The 14,661-nt window shown below is 40.2% G+C and overlaps 1 protein-coding gene across 2 annotated transcripts in view; it reads right to left on the reverse strand.

The window, feature by feature from the left end:
• Positions 1–1,806: 1,806 nt before the first annotated feature.
• Positions 1,807–14,661, reverse strand: part of GNE (glucosamine (UDP-N-acetyl)-2-epimerase/N-acetylmannosamine kinase) — a 34,340-nt gene continuing 21,485 nt past the window's right edge. For both annotated transcript variants that reach the window (XM_014887113.2, XM_088156344.1), the window contains exons 7-12: positions 11,149–11,359; positions 8,647–8,776; positions 6,668–6,889; positions 5,558–5,740; positions 4,845–4,961; positions 1,807–4,141 (exon numbers count right to left, since the gene is read on the reverse strand). In XM_014887113.2, the coding sequence (XP_014742599.2) occupies positions 3,906–4,141; positions 4,845–4,961; positions 5,558–5,740; positions 6,668–6,889; positions 8,647–8,776; positions 11,149–11,359 (1,099 nt within the window). In that variant the 3' untranslated portion in view covers positions 1,807–3,905. The remainder of the gene's footprint in view (positions 4,142–4,844; positions 4,962–5,557; positions 5,741–6,667; positions 6,890–8,646; positions 8,777–11,148; positions 11,360–14,661) is intronic.

Below are 14,661 nucleotides of genomic sequence, written 5' to 3' on the forward strand. Positions count from 1 at the left end.
GTGTGCTCAGTGCTGTTTACTGGCTTTAACTTTCCACTATTGCTGCTTATCTCCATAGTATTAGTCAGTGGAACCTAGAAAAAGCCTGGACACTTCCTATCCTTCAAACATAATCCGAGCTGCATGCACATGAAGTTCTCATGCAGTATTGAGAGAGAAGCTGTGGACCCTTGCTGAATATATCCTGGTATAAAACTTGCTTTGTTTAGCTTCTGATCAGGTGGCAGCCAGCAGCCAGGCAGTCTGAAATTACAATGAGCATTTGTAAAGAAGAAGGGGGATGGAGAGGTCATGGGTTCATTGGAAAGCAGGGAGCCTGGAAACAATAGCACTGTGCATTCATTTTCTTAGCCCGTGGAACATGGTTAAGTTTTAAGCAGCCATAAAACAACATGGTGTGGCTTATCTGTTTCTTGATATTTTTTTTTCCCTGAGCAACCAGTTAAGAAGGAAACATACAGATTACTGGCTTGTATTTCAGAATGGACAACATGGGTGTCTGTAGTCTTTGCCAAGATGATTACTCCAGCAGTACTTGTCATGCAGGCAAGCATGTTCCTCTGCAGAACCATGTGCTGTGGCAGTAGTTCTAATCCAAATAATTATCTGGAATGGTCCAAGGGGTGTACAGCCCAGGTGTTTTATGGTTACTAATCCCTGTGATGTCTCTGTGGTATTTGAAAGGGACACGGTAATCAGGTTTCACCAAATCCAGGTATAAATTCTGTCTGACCCTGCTCTTTGTTGTGTTTTTGTAGTACAGAGTTGACATGGTCTCCATTGGTAATATGTGCAAGTTTTTGACAATTTTGTTACAATTAACTGGAGGAAGGACAGTGCTTCAAGACCACCAGAAAACCAAGGAATTTGTTATTTCCAAGTGTCTGGGTCGCAGATCAAAGATTCAAAATACTGAATAACTAAATTATTTTGGTCAGGAGACCAAAAAGAAATTCTAAACCTTGATTCTGTATGGATTAGCTATGTAGTTTGCAAAGCATCAGCAATGATCTGTAAAAAGACAGCTATCAAAACTCAGCTGGTCTCCTCGTGATCCCAAGTCCTAACTCTTTGGGATTCTGTGGTAACACAGAACTGTTGACAAAGCATTCTGTTTCTACCAACTGTAGGAAACAACAAGGTATAGGAACTTGTAAATCTATTATATCGGTTACATGAATTAAAAATTGCAGGACTAAGAACTCCAGTTTTAGTTTGCTTTCCAACCTTTTGGCACTCTGCTGCTGACGCTTGCTTATGTAATGCTGATTACAAACATCCAAGTTCATCAGGGGACTTGTCCTGCCCAAGCTGTTGATGTCACATGCAGTTCTGCCTGGAGGGCTGGAGGATGGCATTCCTGCCAAGGCTTCCACGGTTAGAATACCACATACACTTACCACAGATGGATGCTGCAAAACCAACCAAGACTCAACAGGCAATATGAGCAGGTGCTGCCAGTGCAGGTAATGAGAATGCCCTGCTGCTTTAGGCTCTGAAATAACGATAACAGCTGGTGAAAGGGATTTGGTTTCTGCATGTTTTTCCCAGTATTGGTTATAAAGGTTGGTTTGCCCTCACTGGAGTCCATGATCTTCCTGGTATGGGCTACTCTAAAGGACACTGGGCCAGCATCAAGTAAGCACATTACTGCAGATGTTCTGTGAACATCTGTTCACTCCTTCGGGGACTGGATACAAATGGGGGCTAATATCCATGAAATCTCTGGTCCAAAGTAACTTCAGGTTTAAAGTACCTGAACTTCAAAGGATGCTTCTGAACAGGGAGAGACAAACAAAACCACTATTACACTATTAAATATTATTTTTTTATTCTTTCTGATTTTATAAACCACTTGTACATATGCAGCAAGTTCTTGGCCAATTGACAAAAAAAGCATTTTCAAAATAATGTGAAGAATTGTTTTTTTAACATGACTAGACGTTAAAGCTGTAAAACTTTTCAACTGTGTTTTAGTCTGTTGTGGTTTTTCTGTGCCTGCACCCTCCCTTTAGCTGATGGAAAAACATTTTGAGTCTGAGACACCAAAAATACACAGCTTCAGAGGGTCTGGAAAGCAAAAGCCTGGTCCCACTTTTAGCCAGGCATTCCAGCCAGGCATTCCTTGTGATGGCAGGAGATGGAAAGATCAAAGGGCAGGCCTCCTCACTGTTAGAACCTCAGTATTCCTGATCTAAGCTACTGTCACTGCAGAGAAATGCCCGTTCCTCCTTGGCCTGTTCATAGAACTAATGCTCTGGTATTGAAGGTAATGGGAATCATCAAGTAAACCAAGATATGTTGGGAAAAGGAGCTAAAACTCCTTTACTTAAAGCCTAGTGTAACTTGGCAAACAATTGAGAACCAGTTATTTGCCAAGTCGGAGAAAACTATGGTATAGAGACTGCATGATTGCTCCTGGAGACATCAGGAAGGAGATCTGGTGGTCCTGAAATGCTCCAAAGAGGTGAATTACCAGTAAGCACTCCTTGTTAAAGAGATAGTGAATTAAAAACAGTCTGTTATAGATTATATCCCAGAGTTAGCTAGTGTACTAGGAACTATTCAGTCCAAGTTCATTGTATAGCAGAGGGCAATGGTTGCAGAAGATTGTTTCAGTTGGAAGTTCAAGTGTGGAAATAGCCCCTGTACTAACGCATTACTGGGCTTCTGAGAATATCAGTGGTTGAGTCACATGTCAAAATAAGTAATTAAATTCAGAACAGGATAGTTTTGTGACTGTTCCTCCAGAGCTATCTTTCTGGATTAGTTGATAGATGGGTTGGTTTTTCAATTTCTCCAGCATCTTGAAAGTATGCTAAAAAACAGCTGGATAAAGACAGCACTATCATTACTCATTAAATACAAACCACAGCTTACTTAGGCAAGGCTTTACTGGTATTTGACATACTTTTCTCCTAGGCCTTTGAATGCTCTGAGGGTGAGGATAAGGGTCAGATTTGACTTTCCATCCTAAGAGCTGATGGTGAAAGCAGAACAAGAGCAGTGCACCTGCAGCCACCCAAATGACTGACGGGATGCACCATGCCACTCTGCAGTAAAAGGTAGATTCTTTATGATCAGCTGTGCCACGTGGCTGAATTTCAGCTAACTGGCTACCAAAGAATAAGCAGCCACCCTCCCTGCAAGTAATAGATTAATTATCTTGAGAAATCCCCCAAGATTACAATTCAAACAATTTACTACTGGCCATAGCCAGAAGACAAAGATGCTCACTGCTATACTTATCAGTTTGATTGGAGTCCTCTGCAGGCTGTAAGCTCACTAAACTGTAGGTTTTTTTTCCTTCATATGCAAAGCTTCTAAAATGGGACTCTGCCCTTTAGAGATGATATAATAAATAAACTTGGTTGCCTCTACCAAATCCTTCAAGAAAAGGAAATTCCAGGTGTAGCCTTTTTTTATTGTTGAGGTCCTCATTTCCACCCACCAAAATTATTACTTACTACTGGTGATTACATCATATTTACTTTGTGGGTGAAATCCTGGAAACTGAAAAGCTGGTAAACTTCTCATTTCACGTAAGTGGGAAATGAGATATGGATCCCCAAGAGTTATAATAATTTTACATACCATACACATTATCCCCATACAGCAAGAGATGCTCATAAATAATTCAGCCACACTCAAAAGTAATGTATAGGCTTACCAACAGAAGTGCTTAAAAACCCAGAATTGCACATTACTTCCAAGGAAGTCAGCTGAAATTTAGGAAAAATACAAAAAGATAATATGTCAATTAGGAAATGCTGAAGTAGTCACTAACTACTCAGTACTACTCTGATTCATTAGCTGCTCTCATCAAAGAAAAATTTGGGAGAAAGTATTCCCTCCACCCATTATGAATTTGAATAGTCCAATTCTCTAATTCTTCTGTAATTCTTCTAGTATATTCTACGTGTAGTATAATCTAGTACCAGGCTAGCAGCTCCGAGAAGAGCAGGGTCTGCTAGATTTGAGACCACTACATCCACTGTTTTAACAGAGGACAGTGCCTGTCGATTTATCACGTCTTTGACAGCATTAACATAATGGTTAGCTAGAACTCCAGAAAGGATCACAAGAGACGGGTTCACGGTGTGCAGAATGTTCACAACGCCAAGGCCCAGTGCAGTCCCAGCTGAAAAGAAATTGAGTAGAATACTCAGAGCAGTTCTGGCATCAGTAATTGAAACAGTTCTGTTAGCAGCAAGTAACACTGGAAAGTCAGTAAAGTGTTTTGTTCCACAGAGTTTTATGCTATCAGGTAATATGTGTCTGCCACTAAGTTTTCTTTTGAAAGTAAAAAGACAATTTTTTTTTTTGCATAATAATGCATTATTCAACATTATGGATGTGAAAAGACAAAACAAGGCATTAAGCCTGCTTGTAAGCAAAGAGAAAATAGGCAAGCATCACTCTACCACCTCAGTGTTAACCACTATGTGCGAGGAAGGACTACACTTAAAACTAATAAACCAGTAAAACACCCCATGTCAAGTAACACGTAACATAAACTGCCTTTGTTACCTCAAACCAGCCATTCACTAGTCTACAATGAAATGTCCCAGAATTTCCAATATAATAATGCTGAGAATTTACCTTTTTTAAAATTAATCTTTGCAGGACCTTTTAATCTTTTTTTTTAATTGGAACCGATACTTTCAACACTTCTGCTGACATTTTCTTGAACATTTATATTTAAAATCTCATTACCATTAGTAATTTCCATATTGACAGGGCCTTAACATGTACAGGCTGTTTGTAGTTTGTAGGGAACTACCATTTCTGTACTTCCTAAAATACAATCATGGAAGTGTTTCACCCTCTGGGCTATGTCTCACCTGTTCTGAGAATGCTCTCTGCTTTTGTATTCCCAAGTTTAGCTGCTTGAATAAGGTGTGCAGCACTGACAATCTCCTCCTCCTTCATTGACATTCCTTCTACTAAAAGCAGATCATCTGAAAAGGAGAGAAAGCCAAGAGCTTGATACATTATACATGATAATGTGTCAAGTCAGAAGGTGAAAAAATAGGCAATTAAAATCTTTTAATCTCTGTTACTTGTATACTGAATCCTGAACAATTTGGCCAACCCTGAGTTTAGCTGAAGTAATCATATTCATATTATTCAGGAAACTACTTGCAGAAGCAGGGAATCAAACTTAAGAGTATGGTAATTCACTAGTCTTGTTGGACCCAAAAATAAATAAAATATAAATATTCTCAAACTTATTTAAGACTGATAAGCTTTTGCTGAAAGACAATCACTGTGAAACCAAACATCACAGAATGCCTGTCAGATTAGTTTATAGTTTATATCAAGCTTAAAAAGAAGAGACAAAGTGTACTGTGTGCTTTTGGGAATTCTGAGACCAGTGGTTCCAAATGTTCCTTGCCACTCAAAAAGATCTGTACTATGCAGGCTGCCTGTACACCTATTCTTGTCTCCTCCTACAAAATGAAGGCAGAGTTATTTTTTCTTAATAACCCTTTGAAAATTTCTTTGTACACTGCAGTTTAGTAACTGTATTTTTAAAACCAGAGTAAATACATACCATCATGCAGTTTCTTAGCTTCTCTCTGTAATGCTATTCCTGAGGCATATGCTTCTATACATCCTTGGCTGCCACACAGGCACTCTGGTCCATCTAAGGATACGACAATGTGCCCAAGCTCAGCAGCACAGAAAGAACTGCCGTGGATCAGTTCATGTTGATGAACGATTCCACCTCCAATTCCTGAAAAGATATTAAGACTTCTGTTGTTTAAAAAAAAGACAACAAGTTTTTAAAGGCGTCAGTTCTGCAAGACACTGGTATTTGCTTATTCTGATACAGAAAAGATAAAATAATTTGTATCAGTGATCATCTACAATAAAAATCAAGAATGACTAGTTGTTAAAAACTCTTGTCTATTTGACACACCTAATACACAAGCTCATAGTTCCCTCCTATTCATATATGGACCAAAATGGTATATAATGCTTTTTTTTTTTTTTTTTTTAAGCCTATGGATGGTACTGAACTATGACAGATCTTTCAAGCTTGTGAGTCATACTTTTTATGCAGAAAACTATCCAGTTGGCCTTAAAATTCTGCACTTCAGGGGAGAAGTTCTAATGCTGTACTTAGTCAAACCTGTGTTGTTAAAGGCCCATGACGCATAAATGTGCAGGCCTCTGCTGCCCCTTCCTAAACTGGGTGTAGATCCATCAGCTAGTTCTTACTGCTACCACCTAAAAGACTATATACTTAATAAATGAGAAAAGTTACCCCACGTTTGCATTTGAGATTTAGGCATACTTTCTTATATGCAGTTGCTTATGTTCCAGATACATATTCTGATCTGACTTGTATTTCTAAAGTTAAAAGAGAATTAAGCTAAAAAATTGAAAAAATTATTCCAATTGAAGTTGCTCAGATTTTCCTTAGATTTTCCTTACTTGCCTGTGTAGCAGTGCCAGGAGAACTTCTTTCATCACGAAGTTTGAACTATGGAAGTGGTTTTATTTGCCTGAATAAATTAAAAAGCATCCTAAACCAAATAATCTAGTAAAAGAATTTTTCATTTTCCAGGGATAGTGGGAATGATTATGCCTATAAAACAGCTAAGCCTCTAAGTGATGGTGCTGGACTTTGGGTTTTGCTGAACTAAGACATACCCACCTGTACCAGTAATCAGTGTTACAAAATTTTCTATTCCTTTTCCATGACCAAATTTCCTCTCTGCTAGAGCAGCACAGTTTCCATCATTGTCCACCCAGACTGGCAGGTGCAAAGCATCAGATATAGGAGTTCTGAGATCCACAGAGCTCCACTCCTGAATGAGTTTTGTAGAGTGAAGCACAATTCCTTCTCGAGGGTTTACCCGTCCACCTGTGGAAATACCTAAGTGCCAAAAATACAGGAGAGAAAAATGAAAACTAAGTCTATGTAACATACTTTAAGTAAAAATCTATTTTTTGTTTTCTAATGACAAGATTTTTTTCCCCCAATACTAGGTTGTGAAGCAGAACATAAAAGTAAAAATTTTTGAAGAATTACTGGCAGTTCAGCTTTTGACAGGTAAAGATCACAAAATCATGGAATGGTTCGGGTTGAAAGGGACCTCTGGAGATCATCTAGTCAGCTTCTCTGCCAAAGCAGGTTCACCTATAGCAAGTGGCACAGGATTCTGTCCATGTAGGTTTTGATTATCTCCAGAGAAGACGACTCCACAACCTCTCCAGGCAGTGTGTTTCAATGCTCAGTCACCCTCAAAGTAAAGAAGATAATTCATAGAATGCCATGCCTCTAATCACAATGCACCAAGTATCTTAAGGCTAACTAGATGGGTAGTGGTTAATGTTAGTCAGAGAGTTAATATTCTTACTTCAGGCAAGATTGCAGCAAATCACTTAATAGCTGTGTTTCTTGTTAGTGATGTACAAAAGGCGTAACAGCAAAAATAAATTATTCAAGCCCTGGAACACTATTAGTGTCTTGAAGTCTGCTATAACTCCCAAGATTTAGAATGATTAAAAATAATTACTAGACCAGAGTAGTGATTTTTACCTAAAAAGACACTGTTTTTGTGAAAGATCAAAACTGTGTTCAGGGATTTGTTTGTCTACTGAACAGTGGGCCAGTAATAGGCTCTATTAGCCAACCTAGTTTTCCCTAGCTGGAGAGGCTTCCTGAGCTGGTGGAGTCTCTCAGAACCACTGAAAAGTAGGTCTCTATTCTGGAGGTGCTGAGCTCTAGACAATAAAGTTAAAACATTTCATTGTACAGAGCTTACATAACTGAGTCACATATAAAGATGGTTCCAGGGTTAACGCTGTAATGGAAAGCAGCCATAAAAGCTCTAAAACAAGCAGATGAATTGAACATTAAAGGTGTAAGAAAGATCTGATATGAAGGGCTAACATTTCTCCTAACAGCTTTGTGTACTTAATGTTGTTTTTAAAGAATACATGTTCAAGTTAACTTTTCTTTGTAGTGTGTGATTCAGGTAAGTTTTCATCCTGAACAAACTACTTTTCTTTATGAACATTTCTCAGCTAAAATGAAGATTCTATGTCCTTCTTAAAATCCAGAACACATTAATCAACATCTTCATAACTAACTAATATCTAAGGCCAAATCTCCTAGTCACCATCAAACTGAAGAAGTCCTGTCTGATACAAGCACAGTTTAATACAGAACTGTACTGCAAGTGAACTAGAAGTCAACAGAAGGTCTGCTTTTGTCTGTTAGCTACAAATTTACTCCTAACAGTCTAGCCTTTTTAGTCTGCCTTGGTGTATCTGAAAACTCTGCTGCACAGTTGATCCTAGCCCTAAAGAAAGGCTTACAGACAGGAGAGAAAACACCACTCAGCTGTAGCTGTTTCAAGAGCTGTTTTGAGCATCTGATTCACAAGGCCAAGACACATTTTAGACATAGTTTACTATGACTTAACAGATTGTTTAATGGTTGTTACAAACTGCAGAAACTTCAGTCTTTATAGTCAGCTTCTCACTTTCAGCCATTTAAAAATGTTTGTTTGTTAAGAATATGTAAGAAAGTACACAAGACCCACTTTAGAAAGGTGTTTTAAATTAATGAGTAGTGATTTAATTCATGTTGAAAAACACAGATGTAAAAAGTACTTGTTAACTTACCTACTCCCAGAATTCTGCAGTTTACATTTACTGCCTCTGATGCAGCCTCTACACACATCTTTAGAATTAATGCTAGTCTGTCTTCATAGGTTTTAGGGTTGAGCTGGGTATACTTCTTAACTATTTCACCCTAGAAATTAAAAACAACAAAACATGCCCCAGAGAAATGTATGTCATGATGAAATTTCCCTTCCATGTAAATTACAGGTCAATTTGAAAATAGAGAGCCGTAACTTATCTCTAGAAAATATACAGATGCTATGCTTTAGATCTTGGGCCTGCAGGCAAGGTTCTTGACAGCTCTGGGGGACAAGTTTGTAAGATTAGGCATTACATTCTGCTACTGTAATCAACCTCCCATCTGAAATTAAATACACATTTTAAGGAACACATAGCTCGTATGAGGAAGTATCACCAAAGCTGCTGCAACTGTTGTTCGGCATAAACCATGACAGAGCAAAGCACTTAAGCTCAACACTGACGTGTTAAAAAAAGAGAAGAGAGTATCAATTGCTCAAAAAGACAGAAAAAACACAGTGCTTTAAGAACAGAATCTTTCCAGTCTGACTGCATGAAAGGTTTTTGTAGTGTCACAGACGATGCCATTTCACCAAAAAAAGGTGAATAAGACAGAGAAATGCTAGAAATTTTAAGGCAAAATTTACTATACTTTCCAAAATATCTTCTAAGCAATGACACTTCTGAGTCACTTGCAATATCTCTGGAGTACCATCAAATGTGATATATCACAGAATAGTTTGGGTTCAAAGGGATCTCAAAGATCATCTGGTTCCAACCCCCTGCCATGGGAAGGAACATTGAACCAAAACAAGTTTCTCAGAGCTCCATTCAACCTAGCCTTGAACACTTCCAGGGATGTGGCATGCCAGACTCCTCTGGACAACTTGTTCCAGTGCCTCCTCACCCTCATAATAAAAATTTTCCTTCTAATATCTAATCTAAACCCACCCTCTTTCAGGCTGAAGGCATTTCCCCTCGTCCTGTCACTACATGCCCTTGTAAATAGTTTGGACGTGGTGGGGAGGGGCCATGAAGATTATCACCATGCAATAGGTAATGAAAGTATTAATGATGCATGCTTGGAATTTATGGGTACTAAGGAACTCATCTTAATTCAATGTTTAAATTGCAGGATTATACTAGGAGACTGCTGAAGGTATCCTAACAGTGTTATTCTACCTGTTAAATCCCCTGTATCTAAGTGAACTGCACTGAATTAATGCAATTAAGCAAAGAGGAATAAAAAAGACAATCTAAGCAGCATGGCTGAGTCATTGCTGCCAAAGAGTCTGGAAAATTCCAAACCAACAACGGTTTTGAGTACTGGGTTCCACCATCCCAGTATCACATGAGCAATAGAGTTTGTGGATTTTGGATGCTTAGTTTCTTCCTCACTTTTAGTTTGGAGCATCAGAGAACTTGGAAGATGAGGCTGCAGCAAATATTATCAGAAAACATAACAGCTTCTAAAAGGAATTTCTGTAATCTTCTTTTTTGGTGAAAATAAAATTAAATCTCATATTCTGCCACTGGCTGTTAAATGCTTACATCTGTTGTGTAAATTTTATTATGAAAGTCTGATTGTTTTCCCTCTGATTTGCTAGCATTTCAATTTTCATAAATGTCACTTCAAGCTCTGTAAAGTGGGCAGAATTTCTTTAAATTATTTTTTTCCAGGCTGTGTTGACTCATAGGAAAAAAATGTGGTGTCAATTTTGCTTCTAAAAATATTACACTTTTAAAAGCTGTCTTTAAGACCTTGAAGATCTGTCAGACATCTCTTAAATTAATGCAAAAATTCTGGACTGTATAAGGTCACTTTACACAACCCTTCATACTTCTGCAGGCACCTTATTTTGCCTTCTGGGCAGCTATAAGTTATTGAACTGATCTACTTATCTACAAATATGGAGTGTAACTGTAGGAATAATTGTCCAATGCTGTTGAGAATAAAAGCCAAAGACTTCTCCTCATGAGTTTTATTCACATCTTTGAAATGCTGCAGAGTTCAGTAAATTGATTTGCTAGATGCTGGTTGTTGCTCAGAATGGTCTTGTGAGTCCATTACATGGACTTACAGAATAAGACAGTGGGGAAGCAAAAAGTCTACTATTGGAGCCTTCCATGTTTTGCTTGATATACAAGAATTTGCAGGTTGAACTGAGTCATGTTTAAATGAGAACCAACACATGGGAAAGTTGTTCTATCCTTCAGAGTCTGTAGTAAACCCACAAAGAAGCAGCTACAACCTTGCACCAGCAAATGGGCATTGCTAGTTTAACATCAGTCTTAGAAGAGCAAACCAGTAGGCAACTTTTATTATGACTGTGTGGGAGGCAGCTAAGAAGGGGAGAACTATTCTTTATCCCTCAACAAAAGTCAATAGACTGCTTTGTTTTGGAGCTCTTCTGCATCACAAGCCCATGTCCACAAAGCCCAACAGAGTTTGCAGAATATCCAGAAGCACAACAGAATATTTACCTTCATACTGACAATTGCTACTCGGAGATTTGTTCCACCTAGATCCACTGCCAGAGCACTCTGTGTCTCTAGAATATGGTCAATATCTTGAGAGATATTATCTTTGACAGGAGGAAAACAGAATTTCTTTTGCAATGGTTCTTTGAGGTCAATAGATTTAAGGAACTTCAAAATCCTTGGAACAGCATTACCATCTCCATATATTTTTGAGCTATAATACAAAAAAGAATTCATGTAATTGGAAATAACACTGCAATCTATAAAGTTCTTTGTATGACAGAAGAGTGTAACAGTGTCATTACAATATTATGACCTGGCTACTCTGCCAATACTCAGCTCACACTAGAAAAGTGTGTCATGAGATATGATACATAGTGACACTAGTTTAAAGAACACACAAAGACCTTTCAAGTCTGGCACTAGCTACATTTTGGAATATGAAACTGGAAGTAGAAAACTTGAAACTAATTGTGCCAAAATCCCTGTAAAATTAAGTTTAATGAAGGGACCCACACCAAAAGGCAGAAATAAAAGTATGGACAGTTTATGTATGTGCTGCAAATCAAGTAAGATGTACTTATCACACAGATGCCAACTATGTAATAATAAACTGTTCATTTATGTCAGTTTTCAACATGTCTGTTTCTAAAACACCATACATGGTGACAGATACTTGGTATTAAAGAATTCAGTTTTATTGCTCTGTTTAGATTCTTAAGAAATACTCTTTTTATCCTTGTCCTTAGTTGAACAAATATTATCTATCAAAGTTTATAAGAACATACATGTTAGAGAAATGAAGGTCAATACTCATTAGGGCTGAGGAAGACAGAAAAACACCTTGCCAGAATTCCATGCTTCGCTGGAAGCTTGCACTCAGGACTCTCTACATATCATGAGGTCAAATGAGCTATCCAGTATTGTGTCACAGAAGCACAGAATAGCTTGAGTTGGAAGTGACCTCTGGAGATCCTCTAGGTCAACTTCACCCCCCAAGAAAAGGTCACATTGAGCAGGTGACAAAGGAACTCATCCAGATGGGATTTTAATGTCTCCAGGGAGGGAGACTCCACAACATACCTGGGCAGTCTGTGCCTGTGGTCTGCCACCCTCAATGTAAAGCTGTTCTACATGTTGAGGTGTAACTTGTGTTTTGGTTTATGGCCATTAACCCTTGTCCTGTTGCTGGGCACCACTGAGAAGAGTCTGGCACCATCACCTGGGGCACCCGCCTTGGAGATATTTTTATGTACTGAAGAGATCCCCCCCTCTCAGTTGTGTCTTGTCTCGTCTAGACAGGGCCAGCTTCCACATTCTCTCTCTCTCTCCTCAGAAGAGAGATGCTCAAGACCCCAAATAACAGAGTCACAGAATAAACTAGGCTGGAAAAGACCTTTGACATGATCTAGTCCAACCTCTGACCTAACATTATCAGCTAAACCATGACACTGAATGCCTCATCAGGTCTTTTTTTAAACACCTCCAGGGACAGCAACTCAACCAGCTCCCTGGGTAGCTCATTTAAATATCGAACTACTCTTTCTGTGAAGAATTTTTTCTAATATCCAGCCTAAACTTCCCCTGGCACAGCTTGAGGCTGTGTCCTCTCATCCTGTTGCTGGTCGCCTGGGAGAAGAGGTCAACCCCAACCTGGCTACAGCCTTCTTTCATGGAGCTGTACAGAGTGATAAGGTCCCCCCCAAGCTTCCTTTTTTCCAGGCTAAACAACCCCTGCTCCCTCAGCCACTCCTCATAGGACTTGTATTCCAGGCCATTCACTACACTTGTTGCTCTTCTCTGGACATGTTCAAGCATCTCAATGTTCTCCCTAAATTGAGGGACCCAGAACTGGACACAGCACTCAAGGTGAGGCCTCACCAGTGCCAAGTACAGGGGAAGAATGATCTCCCTGGTCCTGCTGGACACACCATTCCTGATACAGGCTAGGATGCTGTTGGCCCTCTTGGCCCCCCTTGGCACACTGCTGGCTCATATTCAATCAGCTGTCAACCAACACCCCCAGGTCCCTTTCTGCCTGGGCACTGTCCAGCCACTCTGTCCCCAGCCTGTAGTGCTGCAGGAGTTGTTGTGACTCAAGGGCAGGACATGGCACCTGGACTCGTTAAAATTCATATTGTTGTGAGTTTTGGCCCATCTATCCAACCCGTCCAAGTCCCTCTGAAGGGCCCTCCTACCCTCCAAGAGATTGACCCTCGCTCCCAGCTTGGTGTCATCTGCAAATTTACTGATGGTGGACTTGATCCCCTCACCAATGAAGATATTGAACAGTACTGGTCCCAGTACAGATCCTTGGGGGACACCACTGGTGACTGATGCCCAGCTGGATGCAGCACCGTTCACCAGCACTCTCTGGGCCTGGCCATCCAGCCAGCTCCTAACCCAGCACAGAGTGCTCCTGTCCAAGCCGTGGGCTGCAGCTTTTCCAGGAGTTTGCTGTGGGACACAGTGCCAAAGGCCTTGCTGAAGTCCAGGTACACAACATCCACAGCCCTTCCCACATCCACCAGGTGGGTCACCTGGTGATAAAAGGAGATCAGGTAGGGCAGGCATGACCTGCCCCTTTTAAATCCATGCTGGCTGTGTCTGAGCCCTGGGCCACCCTGTGGGTGCCATGTGACCACACTCAAGGTGATCTGTGCCATAATGTTGCCAGGCACTGAGGTCAGGCTGTCAAGCCTGTAGTGTCCTGGATCTTCCTTCCCGCCCTTTTTGTGGATGGGTGTCACATTGGCCAACCTCCATTCATCTGGGACCTTCCCACTGAGCGAGGACTGTTGGTAAATGATGGAGAGAGGCTTTGCAAGCTCATCTGCCAGCTCCCTCATCATCCTGGGGTAGATCCCATCTGGTCCCATAGACTTCTGAACATCTAAGCAGCTCAGCAGGTCTCTGACTGCTTCCTCCTGAATTATATGGGGGCTACTTCACTCCCTGTCCCTATCCACCATCTGAGGACTGTATTACTGATGAAAATTGAGGTAAAGCTGTTAAATATCTCTGCCTTTTCCTCATCTTTAGTTACTAAATTCTCTTCCCCATCTAATAATGAATGGAGATTATCCTTGCCCCTCCTTTTGCCATTAATGTATTCATAAAAATATTTATTATTCTTCACAGAAGTGGCCAGATTAAGTTTTAATTGGGCTTTTGCCTCCCTAGTTTTTTTTTCCTACATCCTTAAACACTTCCTGAGTTACTTGCTCCTCTTTCCAAAGGTGATACATCCTCTTTTTCTCCCTTATTTCCTTCAGAAGTTCTTTCTTCATTCAGGCCAGTTATCTTCCCCAACGGCTCGTCTTTTGGCAAATAGGCACAGCCTGCTCCTGTGCCTTCAAGACTACTTTCTTGAAGTACATCCATCCTTCCTGGACCCTTTGTTTTTAGGGGCTGCTTCTCAAGGATCTTTCCCAATCAGCTCCTTGAATAGGCCAAAGTGCGCCCTCCAGAAGTCCGGTGTGGAAGTTTTGTTGCTGCCACTCCTTGTTTCACCAC

This window comes from Sturnus vulgaris, chromosome Z (genome assembly GCF_052056855.1).
Source record: "Sturnus vulgaris isolate bStuVul1 chromosome Z, bStuVul1.hap1, whole genome shotgun sequence".
Taxonomy (NCBI): Eukaryota; Metazoa; Chordata; class Aves; order Passeriformes; family Sturnidae; genus Sturnus; species Sturnus vulgaris.